Source organism: Oncorhynchus clarkii, chromosome 2 (genome assembly GCF_045791955.1).
Source record: "Oncorhynchus clarkii lewisi isolate Uvic-CL-2024 chromosome 2, UVic_Ocla_1.0, whole genome shotgun sequence".
NCBI classification, from domain to species: Eukaryota; Metazoa; Chordata; class Actinopteri; order Salmoniformes; family Salmonidae; genus Oncorhynchus; species Oncorhynchus clarkii.
Window position 1 is genome coordinate 35,116,447 of NC_092148.1, and position 16,540 is coordinate 35,132,986.

The window sequence follows — 16,540 nt, forward strand, 5'->3', positions numbered from 1 at the left end:
GCGAACAGCTCCATGTTTAGCTCATTGTGGAGCTAGAGGAGTTGGAGCCCTGTCTATGTTCATAGATAAGATGAGAGACCCCTCCAGCTAAGATGGAGTCCATCACTCCTCAGCAGGCCAAGCTTGGTCCTGTTTGTGGGTGAGTCCTAGAAGAGGGCCAGTTATCTCCAAATTCTATCTTTTGGAAGGGGCAGAAAACAGTTTTCGACCAGCGATTGAGTTGTGAGACTGCTGTAGAGCTCATCACTCCCTCTAAGTGGGAGGGGGCCAGAGACAATTACTCGATGCCGACACATCTTTCCAGCTGATTTACAGGCTTACACTATGTTGCACTTGGTGATCTCTGAATATTTAATCCTAACATCGTTGGTGCCGACGTGGATAACAATAACTCTGCAGTCTCTACACTCGCCAGTGTTAGCCTGAGCCAGCACCATCTTCAGATTAGTCTTAACGTCAGGGCAGCTATGTTGAAAGCAGTAGCAACACTTTAGCAGTTCTTCATGATATCTTTCAAATAAAGCCTTGATAAAAAAAAGTGTTATCTACACATCCTGAGCAGCTCATGTTATAGACAGAAGCATGCTACATGGCAGACCAATCCGAACTCTCGGCATGTCCAGCCCATCCATTATCTCAGCCAATAATGTCTGGAAGGTTCCTTTATTTGTCCGTCTCTAAACCAACTAGGTGCATTATTTAACTATTTTATTTGTATTTACAGATGGCATACAAGTTTGATATTAAGGCAATGTTCCATATTGATAAAAATGTTTTATCCTCAAATATCTCTCCTGTGAAATAATGACGTGCGACATACCTATCTTCTTGAAACGGGTCACATACCGTATAAACAATGTGTTCCTCCCTGTCCCTTATTCAGTACAATCTAGGTCCTGTGTAGGGCCCTGAGTTTTTCCTGACCATGTGATCCAACCAGGAAAAACTCCCCTGACTGTAGTTAGTGGCAAGAAAAAAATATGTGAACCCTTTGGAATTACCTGTATTTCTGCATAAATTGGTCATAAAATGTGATTTGATCTTCATCTAAGTTCCAACAATAGACAAACACAGTGTGCTTAACAAATAACACACAACCAAATATATACGTTTTCATGTCTTTATTGAACACACCATTTAAACATTCACAGTGCAGGTGAACCCTTCGATTTAATAACTGGTTGACCCTCCTTTGGCAGCAATAACCTCAACCAAACATTTTCTGTAGTTGCGGATCAGACCTGCACAACGGTCAGCATACGTTTTGGACCATTCCTCATTACAAAACTGTTTCAGTTCAGCAATATTCTTGGGATGTCTGGTGTGAACCGCTCTCTTGAGGTCATGCCACAGCATCTCAATCGGGTTGAGGTCAGGACTCTGACTGGGCCACTCCAGAAGGCAGATTTTCTTCTGTTGAAGCCATTCTGTTGTTGATTTACTTCTGTGTTTTAGGTCATTGTCCTGTTGTATTATCCAACTTCTGTTGAGCTTCAATAGATAGCCTTACATTCTCCTGCAAAATGTATTGATAAACTTGGGAATTCATTATTTACGTCGATGATAGCATGCAGCAAAGCAGCACCAAAACATGATGTTCCCTCCACCATACTTTACAGTTGGGATGAGGTTTTGATGTGTGCTGTGCCTCTTTTTCTCCACACATGGTGTTGTGTGTTACTTCCAAACAACTCAACTGTAGTTTAATCTGTCCACAGAATATTTTGCCAGTAGCGCTGTGGAACATCCAGGTGCTCTTTTGCGAACTTCAGACGTGCAGCAATGTTTTTTTAGACAGGAGTGGCTTCTTCCGCGGTGTCCTCCCATGAACACCATTTTTGTTTCAGTGTTTTACGTATCGTAGACTTGTCAACAGAGATGTTATTATGTGCCAGAGATTTCTGTAAGTCTTTAGCTGACACTCTAGGATTCTTTTTAACCTCAATGGGCATTCTGTGCTGTGCTCTTGCAGTCATCTTTGCAGGACAGACACTCCTAGGGAGAGTAGCATCAGTGCTGAACTTTCTCCATTGATAGACAATTTGTCTTACCGTGGACTGATGAACATCAAGGCTTTTAGAGATACTTTTGTAACCCTTTCCAGCTTTATGCAAGTCAACAATTCTTAATCTTAGGTCTTCTGAGATCTTTTGTTCGAGGCATGGTTCACATCAGGCAATGCTTCTTGTGAATCGCAAACTCAAATTTTGCCTGTATTTTTTTATAGGTCAGGGCAGTTCTAACCAACTTATCCAATCTCATCTCATTGATTGGACTCCAGGTTAGCTGACTCCTGACTCCAATTAGCTTTTGGAGAAGTCAATAGCCTAGGGGTTCACATACCTTTTCCAACCTACACTACGAATGTTTAAATTATGTATTCCATATAGACAAGACAAATGCAATATTTTTTGTGAAATTAGTTTAAGCACACTGTGTTTGTCTATTGTTGTGACTTAGATGAAGATCAGATCAAATTGTATAACCAATTTATGCAGAAATCCAGGAAATTCCAAATGGTTCACGTACTTGTTCTTGCCTCTGTATGTGTAAGGAGCTGTATTTATGTAGTATGTTGCTCCTACATTGTAAGTCCTATCAACTCATTCATGGAGAGTGAAGATCTCCTTCAGAATAGAATGAGAGAAAACATGCATCTGTAGCCGCAGAGGGAGAGTTAAAAAGAGACAAGGTAGAGCAAGGCGAGACTAGATTGAGCGAGCTCACTTTGTGAGATGTATAGAGTGTTAGTATAATGAGAAGAAATAAGTGGTAGGGCTAAGTGGTGCAGCTACACCCCCCAACTTCCTTGTGCTCTTTCCATTTTTCTCCATCTTCTCCTTGCTGCTTTGTTAGGCACCCCCCCACCCATCCTTACCCCACCCATATTCATTCTCTCCCAGTAGAGAACAGGGAAATTAGTGTGCTGCAGTAAAAAGGGGATAGAAGAGGCATAGCGAGAGAAAGAGGAATATACAATTGAGATCTTCCTTTAATACTGTGATAAAATAACATGCTCCCTCTAGTCAAACTATTGTGCTGTATCTACAGCGGTCTAAGGCACTAGAGGTGTCGCTACAGACCCTGATTTGATTCCAGGCTGTATCACAACAGGTCATGATTGGGAGTCCCATAGGAATGTACAATTGGCCCATTGTCGTTAGGTTTGGCTGGGGTAGGCCATCATTGTAAATAAGACTTAACTGACTTGCCTAGTCAAATAAAAAATACTAACACTGGTCATGCTATTGACCTGGTTTTATGGATATTAAGTCCTCTTATTGAAGGGGAACAGTGGGTTAACTGCCTTTTGCTCAGGGGGAGAACGACAGATTTTTACCTTGTCATTTCGGGGATTCGATCCAGCAACCTTTCGGTTATGTCTGGGGTGTAGCTCATAGCGATGCTCTAGGAGCTCTGTGGTTAGTTTATGCTCAGACTAGTCACATATTCAGTGCCTTGCAAAAGTATTCATCCCTGTCACGATCGTCGTCAAGGAAATGACCTGACCAACATGCAGCGTGGTAAGCGTACATTATTTTATTTTAAATGTCGCCAACAAAACAATAAACAACAAAACGAACGTGAAGCTCTGTAAGGCTATATATGCCACTAACAAAGACAACAACCCACAAATAAGAAAAGGAAAAAAGGCTGCCTAAGTATGATTCCCAATCAGAGACAACGATAGACAGCTGTCCCTGATTGAGAATCATACCCGGCCAAAAACAAAGAACCAGAAAGCATAGACTTTCCCACCCGAGTCACACCCTGACCAAACAAACATAGAGAATAAAAGGATCTCTACGGTCAGGGCGTGACAGTACCCCCGCAAACCTGACACTATAGGGGAGGGTCCGGGTGGCCATCTATCTTGGTAGCGGCTCCCGGCGCCGCAGACCCCGCTCCACCTCTGGCTCCCCCCACTTTGGTGGCGCCTCTGGTGCGTAGACCCTCGTCGCTGACCCCGGACTGGGGACCCTCGCCGCAGGCCCTGGACTGGGTTCCCTCGTCGCAGGCCCCAGACTGGGGACCCTCGCCGCAGGCCCCGGACTGGGGACCCTCGCTGCAGACCCCGGACTGGGGACTCTCGCTGCAGGCCCCGGACTGGCCCGTGGAGCAAGCACAGGACTGGGGACCCTCGCTGCAGGCCCCGGACTGGGGACCCTCTCTGCAGGCCCCGGACTGGGGACCCTCGCTGGCGGCCTGGTTCTTGGAGCAGGCACAGGACTCACCAGGCTGGGGATACATACTGGAGGCCTGGTCCGTGGAGCAGGCACAGGTCAAACCGGGCTGTGGGGGAGCACTGGAGATCTGGTGCTTAATGCTGGCACCACTCATCCTGGCTGAATGGCCACTTTGGCCCGGCACGTGCGGAGTGCAGGCACAGGACGCATTGGGCTGTGATAGTGCACCGGAGACACTGTGTGCAGAGCCGGCGCAGGATACCCTGGGCCGAAGAGGCGCACCGGAGACCAGGAGCGCTGTGCTGGCACAATCCATCCTGACTGGATGCCCACTCTAACACGACACATGTGGAGAGCTGGCTCAGAGCGCACCAGGCTGTGAATGCGCACTGGAGACACTGTGCGCTTCACCGCATAACACGGTGCCTGACCAGTACCACGCTCCCTACTGTGAGCACGGGGAGTTAGCTCCGCCAACCTCCCCGTGTGACCCCCCAATTTTCTTTTTGGAGTGGCCTCCCGGTCTTCCTTGCCAGCCGTGACCCTGTGTAACGCTGGGCCCCTTTACTAGCTGCTTCTGCCTTCCTCGCTGCTTCCACCTGCTTCTACAGCAGGTGATCCTTTCCAGCCAGGATCTCCTCCCACGTCCAGGATCCCTTTCCTTCCAGAATGTCTTCCCATGTCCACTCTGTCTGCTCCTCCTGGTCACGTCACTTGGTCCGTTTGTGGTGGGTTGTTCTGTCACGATCATCGTCAAGGAAATTACCTGACCAAGGTGCAGCGTGGTAAGTGTACATTCTTTTATTTTAAATGTCGCCAACAAAACAATAAACAACAAAACGAACGTGAAGCTCTGTAAGGCTATACATGCCACTAACAAAGACAACAACCCACAAATGAGAAAAGGAAAAAAGGCTGCCTGAATATGATTCCCAATCAGAGACAACGATAGACAGCTGTCTCTGATTGAGAATCATACCCGGCCAAAAACAAAGAACCAGAAAGCATAGACATTCCCACCCGAGTCACACCCTGACCAAACAAACATAGAGAATAAAAGGATCTCTACGGTCAGGGCGTAACAATCCCCATTGGTATTTTTCCTATTTTGTTGTATTACAACCTGTAATTTAAATGGATTTTAATGTAACGGACATACAAAAATAGTCCAAATTGGTGAAGTGAAATGAAAAAAAATGACTTGTTTCAAAAAATTCCCAAAAATAAAAAACAGAAAAGTGGTGCGTCCGTATGTATTCACCCCCTTTGCTATGAAGCCCCTAAATAAGATCTGGTGCAACCAATTACCTTCAGAAGTCACGCAATTAGTTAAATAAAGTCCACCTGTTTGCAGTCTAAGTGTCACATGATCTCAGTATAAATACACCTGTTCCGAAAGGCCCCAGAGTCTGCAACACCACTAAGCAAGGGGCACCGCCAGGCAAGTGGCACCATGACGACCAAGGAGCTCTCCAAACAGGTCAGGGACAAAGTTGTGGAGAAGTACATATCAGGGTTGGGTTATAATAAAATATCTGGAACTTTGAACATCCAACGGAGCACCATTAAATCCATTATTAAAAAATTGAAAGAATATCGCACCACAACAAACCTGCCAAGAGAGAGCCACCCACCAAAACTTATGAACTAGGCAAGGAGGGCATTAATCAGAGAGGCAACAAAGAGACCAAAGATAACCCTGAATGAGCTGCATATGTTTTGGGAGACTCCCATCAAGGAAAACGCTATGTCTGGCGCAAACTCAATACCTCTCATCACCCCGAGAACACCATCCCCACAGTGAAACATGGTGGTGACAGCATCATGCTGTGGGGATGTTTTTCATCCGCAGGGACTGGGAAACAGGTCAGAATTGAAGGAATGATTAATGGCGCTAAATACTGGGAAATTCTTGAGGGAAGCCTGTTTCGGTCTTCCAGAGATTTGAGACTGGGACGGAGATTCACCTTCCAGCAGAACAACGACCATAATTATACTGCTAAAGCAACACTTGAGTGGTTTAAGGAGAAACATTTAAATATCTTGGAATGGCCTAGTCAAAGCCCAGACCTCAATCCAATTGAGAACCTGTGGTATTACTTAAAGATTGCTGTACATCAACGGAACACATTCATTGAAGGAGCTGGAGCAGTTTTGCCTTGAAGAATGGGCAAAAATCCCAGTGGCTAGATATGCCAAGCTTATTGAGACATACCCCAAGAGACTTGCAGCTGTAATTGCTGCAAAAGGTGGCTCGACAAAGTATTGAGTTAGGGTGGGTGAATAGTCATGCACGCTCAAGTTTTCAGTTTTTTGCATAATCAAAGTGGTAGGCATGTTGTGTAAATCAAATGATACAAACCCCCCCCCAAAATAAATGTGAATTCCAGGATGTAAGGCAACAAAATAGGAAAAATTCCAACGGGGGTGAATACTTTCACAAGCCACTGTACGTGTTCTCAGTCATTCTGAAATCCCATTGAAACATGATCTACTGCTCTACCACACATATAGACCAGTAGGCCTATGACAAATAGATGTTTTGCTGCTTCTGTGACTGATCAGCGCACAAACCCAGGATGTCTCCATGCCACAAGACTGTGCTAGCCTGCTGAGCTAAAAACTGTATTAGCCTGCTGAGCTAAAAACTGTATTAGCCTGCTGAGCTAAAAACTGTATTAGCCTGTTGAGCTAAACACTGTATTAGTCTGCTGAGCTAAAAACTGTATTAGCCTGTTGAGCTAAACACTGTATTAGTCTGTTGAGCTAAACACTGTATTAGTCTGCTGAGCTAAATACTATGTTTTCCCGCTGAGCTAAATACTATGTTTGCCCGCTGAGCTAAAGACTGTGTTAGCTTGCTCTGCTAAAAATTGTTAGGCCGCTGAGCTGAGCTAAAGACTGTGTCAGCCTGCTGAGCTAAAGACTGTGTTAGCCTGCTAAAGAACTGTGTTAGCCCGCTAAGCTAAAAGGCGTTACAATTTTCTCTCCTGTATGAGGGCACAGCTCCTAGCCAACATCCAGGTGGGCCTCCCTTTCCTAACCTGCACATAGCAGTGATGGGTGGGCTGTGTCTCACTGTCTGTCTCGACACAAGCAGGGATTCGATAATGCAGGGACGCTTGTGTTTCCTGTTTATTCACCCTGCATCCTCACTGCTTTGCTCCCAGGGGCACTGCTACAAGCACCCAGGAGGGAACCCGGGACAGGGCAGCCCCATGGGGATGGAGAAGGGGGAGGAAGAGACAGGACTGATTTAGACTCCCCCCGGGAGTGAAGGGATAGTAGGGCATGTAGGAAGTGGGAGTAGACAGAGTGTTGGATGCTTAGGGAGAGAGAGTAGGCTGAGTGCAGGGTGCTTAGGGAGAGAGAGTAGGCTGAGTGTAGGGTGCTTAGGGAGAGAGAGTAGACAGAGTGTTGGATGCTTAGGGAGAGAGAGTAGGCTGAGTGCAGGGTGCTTAGGGAGAGAGAGTAGGCTGAGTGTAGGGTGCTTAGGGAGAGAGAGTAGACTGAGTGTAGGGTGCTTAGGGAGAGAGAGTAGGCTGAGTGTAGGGTGCTTAGGGAGAGAGAGTAGACTGAATGTAGGGTGCTTAGGGAGAGAGAGTAGACTGAGTGTAGGGTGCTTAGGAAGAGGGTGGCTGAGTGTAGAATGCTAAAGGAATGGGGATAGGATGAATGTAGGGTGCTTAGGGCGAGGTGTTAGGCTGAATGTATGGTCACTATGGTGCTTAGGGAGTGAGGGTAGGGTAAGTGTCGGATAGTAGGATGTACAGGGAGCGAAAGAATGGAAATTGCGAATGAGATAAAGTACGTGATTCACAGTGGTACACAAAAGGGATTCAAATCAGAGTGCTCTGGAAGTGACAGTAACATATTTATTCCTCAAATGTGTCTCTCTTTCCCCAATGTCCCTCTCCTCTCGCTGTCTGCTCTGGATTATGCTGGTTCTCTCTTGGCTGATATGCTTGCAATCAGTTGGTCAGTGGGGTTTCTGGATAATTTGACCTGTTCTGCTCGTGGACGAGGTCTATAAATAACATGGGCCTTTCATGGTTCGTTCATGTGCAGTGAAACATGATCTTAGGGTGCATGCCAGATACTACAGCACTCACAGAAACAGGACCTTTTACATGGTTTGCTTTAATGGTTTGATTTGCTGGTGTATCTGACACCAGTCAATATGGACATACTGAAGAGAGGGCACGACATATATTGAAATCCTTATTTTCGAATCTATTTGTATCGCCCAATTGATTGCATGTTATACACTTGGTGATACACTTTGTCATGCACTGTATGTGGAATGGGGTAAATTGGGACATGAGATATCAGGTAAACATGTGATTCTGTGTAGTCTGGCACTACTGTGTTATGTCTATAACTGTTGCAGTGGAAATATACCTGTAACATGTTCTGCAAAAGTATTTTACTGCAACCTTATGAGAGATTTCTAGTTGCCAAGGAAACAGTCTTGGCTCATCCCCATTTGCACTCTAAACCCGTTTATAAATAAAGACTCAATACATTTCCTGTGTGAGTTAGTGTGCACATGCATGTATGCTTATTTGTGTGTGTGCATGTGACTTTGTGTGTCCCTTTTGTGTCCTGTGGCACCAGTATCACTTTCAGCTATTGATGAATGAAATGGGTCTGTTCGATTCAGAGTTTGGCACAAGGACATATGGCAGGGTGTTGTGGTATCGTTTTCACTGGCAGTGACCCGACACGATATCGGTCAATAGAACACACACACATGCACGCACACACACGCACACACACGCACACGCACACACACACACACGCACGCACGCACACACACACACACGCACACGCACACACACGCACACGCACACACACACGCGCACGCACGCACACACACACACACACACACACACACACACACATACAGTACATACATACATACATACATACATACATACTGTACATAGCTCTACAGTAAAAGCTGTGTCAATGAGAGCTCATAGGATGAGTAGCAGGCGCCATGTCTGTGTTTAGCCTTTGTCTGAACCCGTGCTTTGAGTAAGCAACCTCAATGTTAAGTTCCAGTCACATTGTAACACTACACTTGCATCAAAGATGAAGAAGTGATGAAAGCACAGCGTGAGCGGCAGTATGGCAGTGTGATGATGATGCTGTCAGTGTGAGCGGCAGTATGGCAGTGTGATGATGCTGCTGCCAGTGTGGGCGTGGATGTTCTCTGTCTTGTCATGCATAATAGCAGCAGAGTGCGTGTGTGATTGCAATTTTCCAGTCAGCATTGCGGCTATTTGACTGACACACTGAGCCCTGGTGTAAGCGATGGAGGATGGATGATGGAGGATGGATGATGGATGATGGATGCATTTGAGGTAGAGTAGTAGTATCTTTGACGCTGACAGGTTTCTCTGCCTACTCCTCCCCCTCATTTGCCTTTGTTCACGTACAGCACGAGGATGAGATTATGTCAGACCCATGATGTTCCTCTTCTGCTCGCTCTACTGCACGATGACGCCTCAGGGGGTGGGGCTTTATGAATACGGCAGAAGGGCTGTGTGTAGTATGTGCACTGTGTTTGTGTATGTTTAGTAGTAGAGATGCATTTCCCTACGCTTGTGTGAATGAATAACCTTGCCTAAATCCTGAAAGCGCATTCATCTTAGCTCAGCGGGCTAACATTGCCTTTCTGTGCAGACACCCTGTCTGCGCTTGTCAGCTAGTTACACATGTCTGTGTGTGTGATAATGTGTGTGCGTGTGTGGGGTGTGTATATCTTTGTGTGTGCGTGTATATTTGTGTGTGTGTGTGTGTGTGTGCGCGAGGTACATACTAACTGAACTAAATGTGTGTATCTGAGTATGTGTTGTCTCTCTGCTGCAGAATGACAGGGCCATTGAGTAGTGTCTGGTGCAGTGGGGAGATGGGGATGTGACTATTACCGTAATCACTGCCAAGGCTGCTGCTATTACTGCCACCACTTTCCCAACTGGCACTGCAATTACTGCTGCCACTGCTCTTCCTCTATGGCCCCTACGGATAACATACTGCTCTGGTTGCTTCTTCCAAGGCGAATAATCTCATTTATGGCTTTTTATGATATTATCTCAAGAGCTCAGTGCCCACCCAGTGAATATATTATGTTTTAAATTTTAGGCAGTGAAATGGTCCCATAATGTGGCATTAGTAGGATTTCAAGAAAATACAAGATTCAAGTTTTCACTAACACCCTTGTCACATTGACTGCTCCTCCTTATTCCAATATGACTAGGCTTTTTCAACTAGGCAATTATATTTGATCCATGACAGGAATCTGATCCCTCCTCCTTCCTGTGTTGGCTCCAGTAGTGTCACAAGGTGGTGATTCACCCTGTCTGTCTCATGCAGGTACACTACATGGAAGTAGTCCCTAATAACTAGGGCAGTGTTACTGCTGCTATGACAACATTGTCTAAGTGAATGCATGACTGTGTGTGCATACTCATGTGTTTGTATTTGCATAGTTTGAGTAGCTACTGTACATCCCTTGTGGGTCTATGCTACACGTATGGGACTTTGTGAGTAGGGGATATTTGTGAAATTGCTGTGTGCATAATTACATACACACTCACACACTCACACACACACACACTCTCTCTCTCTCTCTCCCTCTCTATATCTCTCTCTTTCTCATCTCTCTCAGTATGAATTATTGAGAGAGGGGGAGGGAGAGCTGTGCTGAGACAGTGAGTCAGGGCTGCTGTTTGCCCGGCCGAGGTTCCTGCTGCTCAGCATCTCAATCAGAATAGCTCAGCCCTGAGTCACATTTCTCCTCATCTCTAACCTGCCCTTTCTCTCTCTCTATGCTCTCTTCCTCCTCTTTCTCGCTCTCTCCATCTGCTCTCTCCACTCGCTCTCTATCTCTCTGCTTTCTCTCTCTGCTCCCTCTCTTTTGTTTCTCTCTCTCTCTCCCTTCTCTCTCTCTCTCTCTCTCTCTCTCTCTCTCTCTCTCTCTCTCTCTCTCTAAATTTAATTTAAATGATCTCTCTCTACCTTCCTCTCTCTCCCTTCATATCTGTAAATCTCTGGTAATGTATTATTGTGGCCACTCTGGCCGTTATGTGGATCCTGCTGACCATAGTTGATGTCTATGTGAGAAAAAACAGACTTCGTCATAGTCTATCTCTGGACATGTTGTGCTCTGATATGTTGCTCTGGGAACAGCACTTGTTACTTCCTGTGCCCAGATAATCCAGAGGAAGCAGCAGGATTGGTCTAACAAGGCAATGGGATTAGCCACAATGATTAGAGCAAGGTCAGGTAATTAACGGTGCTGGATTTATTATCAGTGTAATAATGCCTGGGGACCCTCTCTGTTTGTCATTCAACTTCATCCTATCCAACCTGCACGGTTGTGAGTCTTAATTTGTGGTGGTTTGGTGAATGCCAAGGCTCTCTTGCTCAGCGGGGTAACACAGATTTGAGGCACCCGGGTGACTCAGCTTTGAACCACAATCGGTCACTGGCTTGGTTTGGGTCTCTGTGAGGAGTCGAGGTGAAGTCACCATTGGTTAGCCCCTAAGAATTGCCCCTGACGTTATGCGTAGCCTTTGGCCCAGAGGTATCCATGGGTTTCTGTTTGTGTGTATGTGTCTGTTTGTTGGTGTATAGATGATCTGAGTCGGTGTTTTAACTTGGTCATTGTGTGTTTGCCCATGTGTTTTCTATGTCTGTTTGTGTGCGGCTCAGTGTGTGTATGTTGAGAGAGAAGGAAAGAGTGAACGAGAGAGGCATATAAAGAGAGAGAAACAGAGGAGGTGGGAAACAGGCTGCTGACTCATCAATCCCTCAGGGATGATCATTCTCACTCTGTGTGTGTGTGTGTGTGTGTGTGTGTGTGTGTGTGTGTGTGTGTGTGTGTGTGTGTGTGTGTGTGTGTGTGTGTGTAGGTGCACGCGCGTGTGTGTGTCTGCGTGCTTGAGTATGTGTAATACCTACATATACGTATGTGTGTGGGTTAACGTATGTTGGTATACACACGCAAGAGGCACCCTACCTCATAGGGAGGGGACGTCCACATCATTCATGATGATACCATGATGCTGAAAGGATGAAGGGAGACATCACTGTAACATGTCTGTGACAGAACCCTGGCCTTCAGAGCATCCCTCTCCTCTTTATTCATCTCTCTATCACTGCCTCCCCCCTTCTCTCTACCACGCCCTCCGTCCCGCCGTCTCCCTGCCTCATTGTGCACTATATAAAAAGATCCAACCATCCTGTCCATCTCAATTGTGCCTCTAAAATCTTTATTGAGTGCAGGAAGATCTTATTACAACAAATCAAAATGACAAAAGTGTTTTGGATGTGGATGGGCTATATTGGTAATTTCGGGTGTGTAAAGTCAGAAAGGGGAAATGCAGTACCAGTCTCTCAGCTTGCTCGGTCTGTTGGCAGAGTGACAGAGATATTTTGTACTGTGTGTGCCTCACTTCTTCTCCCATGCAGGACTTGATAGCTATGACCTATTTTCTGTTCTCAGAGCGAGTTCCTCCCTCTTTCTGAGCCGCAAACTCATCTGCAATATCTCATATATCAGGTGTTTATATCAGTCATTTACATGAGGAATGTAACCGAAAACTACCAAGCGCAACTGACGAATCCTTACTATCCCGCCACAGTAAATAGATTTTCTCTGAGCACATGTTGGCTGATTTGTGTTGGTGAGGGGGAGGCAGAACAGCTTGAAATTTCCCACCCTGTCTGTCTGCTCAGATGGCACCACCACTCTCTCTGGCTCTCTGTCTCTCTAGCTCTGCCCTGAGTGATGCCTTTCTCTCACAATTGTAGGGAAATTCCTCTCTCTTGTCCTCCCTCTGTGCCTGTGTCAGTGTGACCGGGTGATTAAAGGAAACTATTGACAAAAAGATGCTCTGTCTGTCTGTTAGTTCAGGACCAATGTAAGTATTTCCAGGAAGCAGAAGATCTGGGTTAAAGCAATACAGCCGAGGGGAAATACGTTGTCTAAATGACAGAGATTACTCTCAATGTAAAGTACTTGGGAGAGTTTGTAACCGATTTGTAGCCTTTTGTAACCTGTTTTGTAGTGTGTAACCTCTCATTGTTGCCGTTCGCTCAGACCTGATCGAGGTACGAATTGACCAAGCCTGATTATGTATGGGGATTGTACATTACATGTATGGGAAAAATGTAATTAAGCACTGTATTTCTCTTCATTATTCTCCCTCAGACCTGATTGAGGCCACCAAGGAGTCTAATGTGAACATCCCACAGATGGCGGACACGTTGTTTGAGAGGGCCACCAATGCCAGCTGGGTGGTGGTGTTCAAGGCCCTGATCACTACGCATCACATGATGGTCGCTGGCAATGAGGTGAGTGAAAGCCAGCATCACCACTACTGTTCCTATGGGAGGGACTGTATTTAAAAGGGCTGAGATGTGATTGGCTCTTTTTTTTTAATATACTTTGGTTGTATTGGACATGCTGAGTTTTTAGTTGGCCAACCCTCCTCCTGGAGAGGTACTGGGTGTGTAGGCTTTAGCTCTTTCCCTGCTTTGACATGTCATATTCTAGTAATCAGCTACTCATCAAGACCTTGATTAGCTGAATCGGGTGTGTTAAAGAAGGGCTGGAGCACAAACCTGCATACCCAGTAGCTTTCTCTGCTCTGCGGGTTTAAGGTTAGATGATAAGCCTGTTTGTCTGGATACACTTCCTAATATTGAGTTGCTCCCATTTTGCCCTCAGAACAGCCTCAATTCATTGGGGCATGGACTTTACAAGGTCTCTAAAGCATTCCACAGGGATGCTGGCCCATGTTGACTCCAATGATTCTCACAGTTGGCTGATAGTCGATCTCTAGTCCAAATAGCTCATTCCATCTCATCTCACAGATGCTCAATAGGAATGAGATCTGGTGACAGGGGCAGGTCAATGCAGTAAGCTGGATCATAGCTTTCACCTGGATTCACCTGGTCAGTCTATGTCATGGAAAGAGCAGGTGTTCAGTCAGCCATTTAGATATTCAGTAATTCCATCCTTCATCCTGACCTCCATTGTTATGTCACTGGGGTCAATCAGGGGTAACACAGTCAGATAAGCAGATGTTCTGTTTACTGCCTGTTTAGCCTGTCTATGGCCACACTGAGATAATGGTTGGAGGGGAGAGAGAGAGAAAGAGAGAAAGCGAGTAAGAGAGAGAGAGAAAGAGAGAGAGAGAGAGAGAGAGAGAGAGAGAGAGAGAGAGAGAGAGAGAGAGAGAGAGAGAGAGAGAGAGAGAGAGAGAGAGAGAGCCTAAACATCAGCTCCATAGCTAACTTCCACAAAGCTGTGAACGATCTGAGAGACAAGGTAAGGTAAATCAAAAGGAACATAAAATTCAACATACCAATTAGGATCTGGCTAAAAAATACTTGAATCAGTCATAGGGCCCATTGCCCTTTATGGTTGTGAGGTCTGGGGTCCGCTCACCAACCAAGATTTCACAAAATGGGACACCAAATTGAGACTCTGCATGCAGAATTCTGCAAAAATATCCTCCAAGTACAACGTAGAATGCCAAATAATGCATGTAGAGCAGAATTAGGCCGATAGCCACTAATTATCTAAATCCAGAAAAGAGACGTTCAATTCTACAACCACCTAAAATGAAGCGATTCCCAAACCTTCCATAACAAAGCCATCACCTACAGAGAGATGAACCTGGAGAAGAGTCCCCTAAGCAAGCTGGTCCTGGGGCTCTGTTCACACCCCACAGAACCATTTGTACATTGTTACAACACTGTATATATACACTGCTCAAAAAAATAAAGGGAACACTTAAACAACACAATGTAACTCCAAGTCAATCACACTTCTGTGAAATCAAACTGTCCACTTAGGAAGCAACACTGATTGACAATACATTTCACACGCTGTTGTGCAAATGGAATAGACAACAGGTGGAAATTATAGGCATTTAGCAAGACACCCCCAATAAAGGAGTGGTTCTGCAGGTGGGGACCACAGACCACTTCTCAGTTCCTATGCTTCCTGGCTGATGTTTTGGTCACTTTTGAATGCTGGCGGTGCTTTCACTCTAGTGGTAGCATGAGACGGAGTCTACAACCCACACAAGTGGCTCAGGTAGTCCAGCTCATCCAGGATGGCACATCAATGCGAGATGTGGCAAGAAGGTTTGTTGTGTCTGTCAGCGTAGTGTCCAGAGCATGGAGGCGCTACCAGGAGACAGGTCAGTACATCAGGAGACGTGGAGGAGGCCGTAGGGGGGCAACAACCCAGCAGCAGGACCGCTACCTCCGCCTTTGTGCAAGGAGGAGCAGGAGGAGCACTGCCAGAGCCTTGCAAAATGACCTCCAGCAGGCCACAAATGTGCATGTGTCTGCTCAAACGGTCAGAAACAGACTCCATGAGGGTGGTATGAGGGCCCGACGTCCACAGGTGGGGGTTGTGCTTACAGCCCAACACCATGCAGGACGTTTGGCATTTGCCAGAGAACACCAAGATTGGCAAATTCGCCACTGGCGCCCTGTGCTCTTCACAGATGAAAGCAGGTTAACACTGAGCACATGTGACAGACGTGACAGTCTGGAGACGCGGTGGAGAACGTTCTGCTGCCTGCAACATCCTCCAGCATGACCGGTTTGGCGGTGGGAGAGTCATGGTGTGGGGTGGCATTTCTTTGGGGGGCCGCACAGCCCTCCATGTGCTCGCCAGAGGTAGCCTGACTGCCATTAGGTACCGAGATGAGATCCTCAGACCCCTTGTGAGACCATATGCTGGTGCGGTTGGCCCTGGGTTCCTCCTAATGCAAGACAATGCTAGACCTCATGTGGCAGTGTGTGGCAGCAGTTCCTGCAAGAGGAAGGCATTGATGCTATGGACTGGCCCGCCCGTTCCCCAGACCTGAATCCAATTGAGCACATCTGGGACATCATGTCTCGCTCCATCCACCAACGCCACGTTGCACCACAGACTGTCCAGGAGTTGGCGGATGCTTTAGTTCAGGTCTGGGAGGAGATCCCTCAGGAGACCATCCGCCACCTCATCAGGAGCATGCCCAGGCGTTGTAGGGAGGTCATACAGGCATGTGGAGGCCACACACACTACTGAGCCTCATTTTGACTTGTTTTAAGGACATTACATCAATGTTGGATCAGCCTGTAGTGTGGTTTTCCACTTTAATTTTGAGTGTGACTCCAAATCCAGACCTCCATGGGTTGATAAATTTGATTTCCATTGATCATTTTTGTGTGATTTTGTTGTCACCACATTCAACTATGTAAAGAAAAAAGTATTTTTCTTTAATAAGAATATTTCATTAATTCAGATCTAGGATGTGTTATTTTAGTCTTCCCTT

At 46.2% G+C, this 16,540-nt stretch overlaps 1 protein-coding gene across 1 annotated transcript in view; it reads left to right on the plus strand.

The window, feature by feature from the left end:
• LOC139367145 (clathrin coat assembly protein AP180-like) overlaps window positions 1-16,540 on the plus strand; it is a 68,038-nt gene that overhangs the window by 14,081 nt on the left and 37,417 nt on the right. The window contains exon 2 of the mRNA XM_071105225.1: window positions 13,411-13,553. Coding sequence (XP_070961326.1) covers window positions 13,411-13,553 — 143 coding nt within the window. The remainder of the gene's footprint in view (window positions 1-13,410; window positions 13,554-16,540) is intronic.